This window comes from Felis catus, chromosome D1 (assembly GCF_018350175.1).
Source record: "Felis catus isolate Fca126 chromosome D1, F.catus_Fca126_mat1.0, whole genome shotgun sequence".
In the NCBI taxonomy this organism is placed as follows: Eukaryota; Metazoa; Chordata; class Mammalia; order Carnivora; family Felidae; genus Felis; species Felis catus.
Genome location: NC_058377.1, coordinates 77606941 through 77619016, shown reverse-complemented (window position 1 = coordinate 77619016; position 12076 = coordinate 77606941). Strand labels below are relative to the sequence as shown.

At 42.7% G+C, this 12076-nt stretch overlaps 1 protein-coding gene across 6 annotated transcripts in view; it reads right to left on the bottom strand.

Moving 5' to 3' along the window:
• The window catches only part of ANO5 (anoctamin 5), a 92678-nt gene extending 83087 nt beyond the window's left edge, over positions 1 to 9591 (bottom strand). For 3 of the 6 annotated variants that reach the window (XM_006937143.5, XM_019812188.3, XM_019812190.3), the window contains exon 1: positions 6272 to 6608. In XM_006937143.5, coding sequence (XP_006937205.3) covers positions 6272 to 6359 — 88 coding nt within the window. In that variant the 5' untranslated portion in view covers positions 6360 to 6608. Of the gene's footprint in view, positions 1 to 6271; positions 6609 to 9119 lie in introns of those variants that run through there. The other 3 variants (XM_023239650.2, XM_023239651.2, XM_019812189.3) reach the window with 2 other exon arrangements.
• Positions 9592 to 12076: the final 2485 nt, after the last annotated feature.

Genomic DNA, 12076 nt, shown 5'->3' with positions numbered 1-12076 from the left:
GGGGTAAAAGTGGATATCCTTGGTAAATAACAATAGCCATAACTCATATAAATAAAAGTTATTTGAGGTTCTTAATAATTGTTTAAAGTATAGAGAAGTCCTGAGATAAAAAAAAAAAAAAAAAGTTTGAGAAGTACCACCTTACACATAAACAATAGAAATACATGCATTCTGGGGATGTACAAGAGTGTTCATAAAAGTATTGCTGGGAATAACCAGGAAACCGAAATCATCTCAAATACCCACAAACAGTAAAATGGGTACATACAATGTAGTATAATAATACCACATATTATACCTAGCAACAAAGTTAAATGAATTTCAATTACATGCAAAAATATGGATAAGTCTCCAAAGAATATTATTTACCAAAAACAAAACAAAAACAAGAAGAAACTTTAATACTTCACTTACATAAAGTTAATTACGCAAAACCAAAATATGTTACTTAGGAATCGATACTTAAAGGTAGTTACTGTTTGGAGATAATTCTCCTTTGGTCTCTCACGTTTCTGTACATCTTGCAAGTGAGACACTGACTGCAAGTCTTTTCAAGGATCTTGGTTGTGTGAACACCCTTGGAAGATCTCGAGTCTCCTTCTGTAGCAAAGGACAGGTTTGCACACAGTCTAGGAATATCAGAGTAATGTCTTCCTCCAGAGCAAATGGAAGGCATAATTGCTGACTAATATAAAAGACTTCAAGTTCCTTAAGTTCAGATTGCTCTCCTGTATTGCAACCCACCACACACACAGGTATTATCTGGCCCTCTTTGCATTGAGTTGTGGCAACTTGGGTTCAAGAAACGGGCACAAATACTGCCACTCTGGCTGGCTACTGTTAATGCTGTGAGTAATACACTGTCCTTTGTCTTTGATCTATGTATCTTATGTCTTCTACCAGTATCCATAAAACTGTAAAAGGATATTCTGTTAACTACCAAGTACAGTAAAATCTCAGACCTTTTGCAGTTCTTGATATTGATCATTAATATAACAATGATAATAATGTGATAATGGTTAACATTTATTGATTCTCTATTGTTAAGAAGTTTGCAGTACTGTAGTGGAAGCAGACCAAAGCTTGAGATAAATGCTATAAACAGAGCTGGGGGTGGGGAAGTTTAGATATGAAGAAATCAGAAAATCTCTCTGAGGCAAGTAATACATATACTGAGATCTGAAAGTTGAGGGCACTCAATCCATGTGAGAATACACAAAGGCTGTAAGACAGGAACAGTTTTGAGGTGTTCAAAGAAATGAAAGCCAAGCTAGAGATGAGAAGGTAAATGGCAGAGTGACATGACATGATGTTGGAGAGGGAAGGAGCGGGGGATAGTTTGTGGAAGACTTTGTATACCCGTTTTTGTTTTTGTTTTTTCTTTCCTAAATGAAATGGCAAGCCACATAAAAGCTTTTAAGTCAGTTTTACATTTACATTTTATGAAAAGCACTGGTCCCTCAGTGAAGAATGAGCTAAAAGGGAAGTGGTGGGGGGCAGGGAGGGGGGTGCCTGGTTGGCTCAGCAGGTTAAGTGTCCAACTCTTGATTTCAGCAACAAAGGATCTCACAGTTCATGGGTTCAAGCCCAGTGTCAGGCTCTGAGCTCACTGAACACAGTCTGCTTCGGATCCTCTGTTTCCCTCTTTCTCGCCCTTCCTGGCGCGCGCGCTCTCTCTCCCTCTCTCTCTCTCTCTCTCTCTCTCTTTCTCTCTCAAAAATAAATAAACATTAGAAAAAAAATAGGAACCAAAGAAGAAAGAAAGGAAGAGGGAATGGAGCAAAGAGACATTAGGAGGCTGTGGCAGTGAACCACAAGGGAGATCTGGCTGTCTGGAAGGCAGTGGGGGCAGTGCGTGTGAAGGAATGTCCATGGATTACTGATATCTGCATAAACATTTGAAATAAACTGCTGTCAAATTTCAGATGTGCAAGTTGAGGGACAAAGACTGAGTGAGAACTCTCCTAGGCTTGAGCAGTTTGGGAAGATCCTATGTAAAAAAATAGGTAGGATTACTAATGGTGGGCAAATACAGGAGAGGCTGCCACTGGCTGTCCTCAAGTATCCTTTCTCCTCCTTCCTCTTTACTAACAAAACCCTAATTAGGTGAAGTGATGTGCTCCAGCAAAAAACCAAAACACAAAACAAAACAAAAACAAAAACAAAACAAAACAAAAACAAAAACACATTTCCCAGCCTTCCTTGCAACTGGAGAATAAGACATAAATTGAAAGCTTTCAAGTGTCATATAAATGGCATTGATGTCTATGTCATCAGGTTTGTGCAAGCATTTCAATGAGACAATTCATGTAAATGCTTCATGCAGCACTGAGGTCAGTCAATGTTAGTTATTTTTGATGATATTATTGTTGTTAGGATATATTCTATTGTTAATTTTCAAAACTTAAATTCTTTGAGGGGCACCTGGGAGGGCTCAGTCGGTTAAGCATCAGGCTCTTGGTTTCGGCTTGGGTTATGATCTCATGGTTCAGGAGTTCGAGCCCTGTATCAGGCTCCACACTGACAGTGCAGAGCCTGCTTGGGATTCTCTCTCTCTCTGCCTTTCTCCTGCTCATTCTCTCTCTCTCTCTCTCTTTCTCTCTCTTTCTCAAAATAAATAAATAAACTTTAGAATTTTTTTAAACGTAAATTCTTTGAGATAAATTTGAAAGTGTCAGAATAAAGATGAAAGAATTTATTTTGTATTCAGATCTTTTTGTTGCAGGATCTGCGATTAAAAACTGGAATAGTGGGGCACCTGGATGGCTCAGTTGGTTAAGTGTCTGACTTTGGCTCATGTCATGATCTTGCAGTTCATGAGTTCGAGCCCCACGTCAGACCGTGCTGACAGCTCAGAGCCTGGAAACTGCTTTGGAGTCTGTGTCTCCCTCTCTCTGCCCCTGCCCTGCTTGCACTATGTATCTCTTTCCCTTTCTCTCTCTCTCAAAGAGAAATAAATGTTAAAAAATTTAAGAAAAGAATTGTTAAAAGAAAGTTAATAGTCATCTTAAGCAAAGCAAAACTATGGCTAATAGCTATATTACTCAACTTTTCTGAGTGCAGGCTTTCTCATCTAAAAGACTATAAATAGAAGTAAAAATTACTTGAAAAATATAAAACATGGTCCAGTACCATCATCAAAGTGTTTTACCCAGGAATACTGTCTACATTTACAACTCAAAACTGCACAATGTTGCAACCATCTCATTGGAATGTTGAATGTGAAGAAAACCAATCTTGCAAAGTCTTATAATGAGTACATAAAGAACAGGATTCTAAGGAATACACGCTTTATCTCTCAATGTATGGTACTTGAACGCTGACTTAGGGGAGGCTTTTATTTTCTTGAGAACAAAAACAGTCATTATGCTGAAGAACTGTTCCAAGTACGGGGTGAAGATGTGCACGCCTCAAGCTAGAATTATAGAGTATTTTATAATTCTGGTTTTGGAAAAACTGTAAGCACTAACCCTTCCTTCCCCTAATTATTTTTCCTGCATGTAGCTTAAAGAACATGTAGCATTGAAAGAACATTTGCAAATTGCTATCGGAGTTTGATGCAGTGTGTTTATTTGAGAACGTGGAAAGGGAAAAAATAGTTCCTCCATATTATCTCCTATCCCTACTAGTTCTTTCTTACCCTCTTCCCTTTCAACTTGCTGCCTCCTTTCCCTAGAACTAACAACTGTTTTCTTCCTTGGCTAACTACTGTTTCTTTTTCACACTGTATCACTTCTGACACCTTCCTTTCAATGTTGACCAGAAACCTCCTCAACAGCCTCCTACGTTAGCGTCCTGCTTTCATACCATCCTGAATAATGGAGCCCTCTCTGGGTCCCCAGCCCAAGAATATCACCCTTCAGGAAAGGGCAAGGGCCCTCCCTCCCCACCCCCACTGCGGATCACCAGGGTGGGACACACTTTGTAAATTCTATCCTTTTCTGAAAAGCAGAAAGATTTAGAAAAAATAGATGTATTTCCTCACACACTATGCTCCCCTTCACACATAGTGCTCACTAGCTCTCTCTATCTCTCTGACACACACGTGCACAATCAGATGCTTGCACATGTCAGAGATATAGACAAACTGTCACACTTGGTCACAGAGTATGAGGCTGGCATCACTACACATAATCACCAAACCTCTGTCAAAACAGAAACGTATCTGAGGAGGCAAGATTTGAAGCCAACAACTTTAACGGCTTCTTGTCATCCCTCCAGCATCCTCGAAGCCCCATGGAAATGACTATACTCTTTCTGTGCACTAGAAACCAGAGATAGGAAGGGTTTAATACTGATTGCTATGGAGATCATAAAATGCGAGCTAAAAGTAAAGCCAGCCCAAAGACTGAGCTTTGAGTTTTCAACTGAAAGCAAGTTGCTAAGAATATATACTCCAACAAACCCTGGGCCCAAAAATAGCTCTTGCATTTACCAGATGATCTTCTCAGTTTACACCCCTTCCAGCAGCATAAAATAAAATACATGCAATCAAATAAATATCCACATTCCCAAAGGAAGGGTGGTTTAGTTAAATACAATGCTTAATGCAGTTGTAAAGATTCAAGACACTTTTCTTTCAACTGTAAAAGTGCCTTTTCCAATGCTAAACCCTTAAAGTGTCATTTCCCATGCTGAATGAGTCATAAATCAGCCTAAGAATGAATACGTCAAATCAAGACTTCCTTACAATGTCAACCAGTCAATAGTTCAACTTCAGCACTGATATTTTACTAGCAGTGTTTGTTTACATAATTATTTAAATATTCTGCTACACTTTGCCTTTACAATTTCCTTTTAAAAATCACTAGATAGTGGGAAAAGAGCTAACTGGAGAAGATTGCTTATGTGTTCAGTATTGAAGAAAATAAATTGAGAAAACCTAACAAATGCTAGGAATACCTTGTTAACTATTACGTCTAAAAGGTAAAATGTTAGCATTCTCTCTCTGGGAAAAAAAAAATCTCATCACATATAACTCAGCCATTTAACTTTCTCCTATTTACTCTTCAAAGACGATTTAGGAAATACATTAATAAGCAAGATCCAGGCTTACCTGTATCAGTAAATTTACTCAAAGAAATCCATTTATATTTTAAAACACGAAATTGAAAGTAGCTCCTAAAAATGGATGCTGTGGAACCCAGTCATTTTCAGCCTCCTTCAACCAACCCTTCAGTTTTTGTAACTATATCATTAAACTCCAGGAAGAAACATATATATTTAGGATATTTAGAATGGCTTCTGAAAACCCCTTGGATTGCTGATGTTAAAAAATACCCCCTCCAGAAGACATGAATAGACACTTTTCCAAAGAAGACATCCAGATGGCTAATAGACACAAGAAAAGATGCTCAACGTCACTCATCATCAGGGAAATACAAATCAAAGCCACAATGAGATACCACCTCACACCGGTCAGAGTGGCTAAAATGAACAAATCAGGAGACTATAGATGCTGAAGAGGATGTGGAGAAACGGGAACCCTCTTGCACTGTTGGTTGGAATGCAAACTGGTACACCCACTCTGGAAAACAGTATGGAGGTTCCTCAAAAAATTAAAAATAGAACTACCCTATGACCCAGCAATAGCACTACTAGGCATTTACCCAAGGGATACAGGAGTGCTGATTCATAGGGGCACATGTACCCTAATGTTTATAGCAGCACTTTTAACAACAGCCAAATTATGGAAAGGGCCTAAATGTCCATCAACTGACAAATGGATAAAGATGTGGTATATATATACAATGGAATACTACTTGGCAATGAGAAAGAATGAAATCCTGCCATTGGTAGCAACATGAATGGAACCGGAAGGTATTATGTTGAGTGAAATAAGTCAGTCAGAGGACAGATATCATATGTTTTCACTCATATTGTGGATCTTGAGAAGCTTAACAGAAGACCGTGGGGGGTGGGGGGAGGGAAACTAGTTACGAACAGAGAGGGAGGGAGACAAACCACAAGAGACTCTTAAATACAGAGAACAAACTGAGGGTGGATGGGGGAGGGGAAGAGGGGAAAATGGGTGATGGGCATGGAGGAGGGCACCTGTTGAGATGAGCATTGGGTGTTGTATGTAAGCCAATTTGACAATACATTATATTTTAAAAATACACCGTCATTTTAATGCACTTTTCATACAACTACAGTAATAACACAGGTCTCAGTAACGGGCAGTAAAACCAACACAGCAAAACACCTGACATATTGAAAAAACATTTAGAAAACTAAGAGTCCTCTGAGTAGCCTCAGGCTTTACTCTCACCAGTACCCCGCTCCTCCCCTGTTTGGATGCTGGATCTATGAACAAATCGGGAACGGGAACTTGGGCTGGATGTGGTCATCACCCTCATCCATCAGATACATGGTGTTCCATATCAACCTCCTTTCCGCTACCTAGGCCCAAAACAGAGGCAAAGCTTCAATCACAGTAAGAGGGAGTATAGACAAGTTACAAAGGTCTTTGCCAAGTAAAGGGAAAACAAATTAGCTTGGGAAAAGTTCTAAAATCTTCCTGAGATAGGGGCACCTGGGTGGCTCAGTCGGTTGACCGTCCGACTTCGGCCCAGGTCATGATCTCACAGTCTGTGGGTTCAAGCCCTACATCGGGCTCTGTGCTGACATCTCAGAGCCTGGGGCCTACTTTGGATTCTGTGTCTCCCTCTCTCTCTCTGCCCCTCCCCCACCCATGCTCTGTCTGTCTGTCTCTCTCTCTCTGTCAAAAATAAATAAACATTAAAAAAGCATTTTTTTAATCTTCCTTAGATGGACTCAAGCTGCAATCTGACCTCACGGCTGAAGTTATACTAATTTAACTATACATTCTAGTAAGCAGAATTATCCTGTGGCTAAATTAGATCACACTTCTAATATCTGAAAAAGAATAATGGTCAATGTCTGTAATGCCGCACTGGTAGATTTTTTTCTTCATTATGCACAGAAAGTTACATACTCCACATTTTTCCTTCCTCTCTTCCCTCAATGAGAAATACTATTTCTGTACCTTCTCATAACTTTACTTTAGAAGGACTGATTATAAAGAATTACTGAATGTTTCAAGTGGAAAAAAATCTATTAAGACCTTCAGATTATTGAAATTACAACTGAAAAGTAATTCTCGGCAACAGAGGAAACCATTAAGTATAGAAAAGGGCTTTTAATTTTAGACACCTAAAAGTCATTTCACTTTGTACACTGAACCACTCATTTTCACTAACAAATAAATTCACTGTATCATTTAGCAGAGCCATTAGGCAAAGTTTAAAGTTTTCAATAGTCACATTTCCTTCTACCTTCAAATGTTTTTTAAGAAAGGGGGAATTGCTTTAAGTGACACCATCAAGAACAGGGAAAGACAACTCACAGAGTGGGAGAAAATATTTGCAAATCATATATACAGAATATGTAAAGAACTCTTACAACGCAATAATAAGACAAATGATTTAACTTCTAAATGAGCAAAGGACTTAAATGTGTATTTCACCAAAGAAGATATATGAATGGCCAATAAGCTGTGGGAAAGATACTTGATTGGGAAATCACTGGGAAAATGCAAGTCAAAACCACACAGATACCACTTCCAACCACTAGATGGCTATAAATAAAAAAGATAGACAATAACAAATGTTAGCAAGGATGTAGAGACACTGCAACATTTACATATTGTTGGTTGCGATATAAAATGCCACAGACACGTGGAAAACAGTTTGACAGTTTCTCAAAAGTGTTTAATATAAAGCTGCCATATGATCATATAATTCCATTCCTAGGGATATACCCAAGAAAAACGAAAAGCCGTTCATACAAAAATCTGTACATGGATGTTCAGACCAGCATTATTTGTGGCAGTGAAAACTGGCAACAACCCATATGTCCACCAATTGATGACTGGATGAAATGTGGTTTATCTTTAACAATGGAGTATTAGGTGGCAATCAAAAGGAAGCATGCGAATTACAACACGGATGAACTTCAAAAACGTTACTGTAAGAGAAAGAAGACAGTTACCAAAGACCACATATTGTAGGAGTCAGTTTACAGGAAGTTTCCAGAATAGGTACATCTGCAGAGTAAATACATTAGTAACTGCCTAGAGCTAAGGGTAGGCAATGGGGGTGTGACTGCTAAGGTTTCTATTTTATGGTGATGAAAATTACATCGTGGTGATGATTGCAAAACTCTGTAAATACACTAAAAGGCACTGAATTGCACACTTTAAACGGGTGACATGGTATCTAAAGTGTACCTCAATAAAGCTGTTTAGAAGAGAGAGGAGGATGCAGTAACGCGTTGCATTTCCTAGCGCCTCTCAAGACTGGATCATAAGACTACTTTGACCTTTTATCGCCTAAAAACACTGTTGCCATGTTTAAATCTAATACCACACAAGACATGAAAACAGAGTGTCGCGGAGGGAACTGAGTATCGCTGAGAGTCCTGGAGATAGTCCCAGAAACATACGTGCATTCTCCGGAACATGTGTGTACCAAAACAGACCCACAGAACATAGGTCTGTGCAACGGCCTTGGCAAACAATGAACAGACATTTCTCCACGGAACTAAAGATTGCATGAAAGCTGGTGAAACAGCAGCGTTCCCAGGTGCACCAGAATCCCAAGCTGATCGATCTTAGAGCCTGGCGCTCGCATAATTAACAGGGATCTCAAAGCTTGGCCAGTAATCGGCAAATGGAGAGAGGCAGAGGGACTCAGGGGCCAGCTCCCCCACCCATGGCACCGCCGTCACGCACCCCAAGCTGCGGCTCTCGGTGGGAGGCCGGAGCGCCTCAGCGCACGCGGCCAGCGCGCTCGCCTCGCTCCCTACAATAGTCAACCGCTCGGCGGCGCACACAGGAGCGAGGAGGGCGGCCTCAGAACCGCAGGGGTCACAGGACACAGGTCCCCGGCTTGCTCGAGTAGCAGAGGAAACACAGCGCGCCGTCACCCAGCCACCCGCCGGGGCAGGGGCTGTTCATCTTGCAGCCCCTGTCTCGCGCAGAGCACGCCACCCCGAGAACGTCCCCGGGATCCAGGCCGCAGGGCCGCCAACGTCCCCCGGGGTCCCCGCGCCCGGGGCCGCCCTCCCCCCGCGCCACCGAGTCCGCCGGCTCCTACCTTCCTCCTGCACCATTTCCAGGACGTCTGGGTCGCCCATCTGCGCCAGCTCGTTAATGACACTGACCGAGGTGTGGCAGAGCGAGGACCACTGCGACTGGCGGCGAGGTTTGGGGGAGAGGCTGATTTGGATGGTGGGCGGCCGTCGTCGCTGCTCCGACAACCAGCAGGGACAGGCTTCGCTCGTCTCCCCCTTCAAGACCACGTTCTTCTGGGTCTCCGCCTGCCTCCGCTCCTGCGGGAGGTTGGGCTTCTTCTCCAGCCGGTACTTACTCTCGACCTGCTTCGTGCGCTTGGCCCTGCGCTTCACCTTCCTCTCCCGGTGGCGCTCCCGGGAGCCCTCCCAGTACCCTCCCCGGAGCGTGCCGGACCCCGGGGCGCCCTGGCTCCCCGCCTGCTGCCGAGCCTCGCTTCTACTCCTGCTCTCCCCGGCCGGCCCCTCCCCGTCGCTCTGGTCCTGCTCTCCCCGCCCCTCTCCGCCCCTCCCGCCCTCCAGACCCGCCGCCACCCCTCCCTCGGGGGCCGCCCTTTCCCCGCCCCCTGGCCCGGCGGGCTCCCAGCCCGCCCGCCCCTCTCCGCTCCGGCCGCCCGGTACCCCCGGCTCCGGCTCCGGCTCCGCCGCCTCCTCAGGGCCCGCCGCCTCCCGGCTCTCCCGGCCGCTCAGCCCCATCAACAGGTCTTGCTGGTCCCATTCCACCCGGTTGTCCCAAGCCCGAGACGGCTGGCCTTCCCCCGCTGTCTCCTCCCCTCTCTCCAAACCCTCCTCTTCTGATCTCTGCCGAGCGGCCTGGTCCTCGTCCATCAGCCTAGCCTTCCGCCTTCCGCGGGTGGCACTCGGACGGAACCCCCTCCCAGTTGGGGAGTTATTTTTTGTCGGGTGAGAAAAAGCCCCCCTTCCTTAAGGCGACCCCTGCTTTAAGGCCGGCGCGTGGGCGTGTCTCCGAGGTTCCTGCAGCCTCCCCCTCCTGCCTCTGCCACCTGCCGCGGGGGTCTCAGCTTTTCTCCAGACCGGGCCTCCCTCCTGGGCGCTGAACCGGATCTCTCTCTAACACATCTGGGGACGACTCATACATTTTTGGCCTGAGTTCGAATTCAAGCAATGCCTCTTAAAAGTTGGATGGCATTGGGCGAGTTTCTATAAGCTTTAGGTGCCTCGTCTTAAAAATAAGAACACAGCACCCACCACCCAGGGGTGTAGTGAGTATAGAGTGATGGCATACTGCACTAAAATCTCGCTGCTCTCAGAGAACTCACCCATATTACGTTGAGCCCTGCCTCTAAGTGTCCCTTAGTGCCTTGAGCAGAGTGAACGGCCCCACTCTTCACAGGCTCCTCTGAACTGGTTCTGTGTTGTTGAGACCCTTCCAACCGCCAGCTCCCCAACGTTGGGAGATGAGGTCAATTACTGTCTAAGATGGGGGAACAGATGAATGACAGTGTACTGAGGGTGAAGCAGTGGTCTGAGCTGAAGGCCTTGATGGTGCTCAGGAGGTAGTGACTGAGTTTGGGGCAGGGATGCAGTGATTTAAGAATAAGGAGGAGATGACCAGGGAAGACTTGACCTTTCTTCATTTTTATGCTATTCTTTCTTTTCCCCTTTCTATTGACATTTTGGAACTGAGAATTACCTTTTTCAGATGAGTAAACAGGCCTAGAAAATATTTTGGTGAAGGTCATCGTTAACTGTGGAACTAAAAACTGTCTTCTTTTTCTCCTTTTCTTTCTTTCTTTCTTTCTTTCTTTCTTTCTTTCTTTCTTCCTTCCTTCCTTCCTTCCTTCCTTCCTTCCTTCCTTCCTTCCTTCCTCCCTCCCTCCCTCCCTCCCTCCCTCCCTCCCTTCCTTCCTTCCTTCCTTCCTTCCTTCCTTCCATCCTTCCATCCTTCCTAGAGATCTCTATACCTTGCTATCTGTTCCCTATTTAAACTTCTAGGAGTACATCAGTGCTGGTCAAGCAATTTGAGACTGTAGGCAATTCCTTACTTGATATGCTTTGGAACTGTGTTTGAAATGTGAATGTATGTAAGTCAAGCGATAGTCTTAAATGTGATTAAAATAAATCACTAGTTGTGATACGGTGTTTGGTTTTTCCGATTGAATATTAATCATTGTTTGATTCTAATAAGCTGTTTACAACATGATTTGTTTCATGTTCTTCCTGTATACCAGAACTCTGGTAGGTACTGTGGATATGTCATTGAACAGATGACTACAATCTTTGTTTTACATAGATTAAACAAAAATACATGCAATAAAATTATTTTTCTATAATTTTATAAAATCATGTTTTATATTCCTTGGTTCTGTACCATATTGAAAGTGACATATATGAGCAGACATTTAATGTTGATGATTTTGCACAAAAGTAAATGGAATTTTTGATGGTATATTTGCTGATATTTTATCAACTTTCTGTAAACTTTGTTACCAAAAAGTTGAAGGCTTCTTTTGTTCCTTTGTAAAGGTCTGTATCTTACCCACAACTCTTGGAGCTCTTAAGGAATTTTCTCTGTATTCTTATCACTGAAATATTTTATGTTGCTTATCCATTTACAGTTTTAAGATCTGTTTATTTCCTCCATTGCTACATCCTGCATCTTTCAACAGAATCATCGACCATACATTTCCAGAATTATTTTCTGAATAATGAATACATGTTCTTCTAATGTAATTGAATATACAGTTAAGTATTGAGTTGAGATAAAAAATTTATCTTAAAAAAAAAAACACTCTTTTTTTAGCCTTTCAAATGAGTTCTCCCTTTGTTTCAAGATTATTTGGCCTTTGCTTCAATGTTAACTACAATCATCTGGTAGTGCCTTTTAAAAAAAAAATTGCCCTTTGTTGATGAGCATTAAGGAGTGCACTTGTCATGATGATTAAAATAAAAATTTTTAAACATTGCCTTATGTTTCCTAGACTAACAGTGGTATGCAAAAGTATTTAAATAATAATAGAAA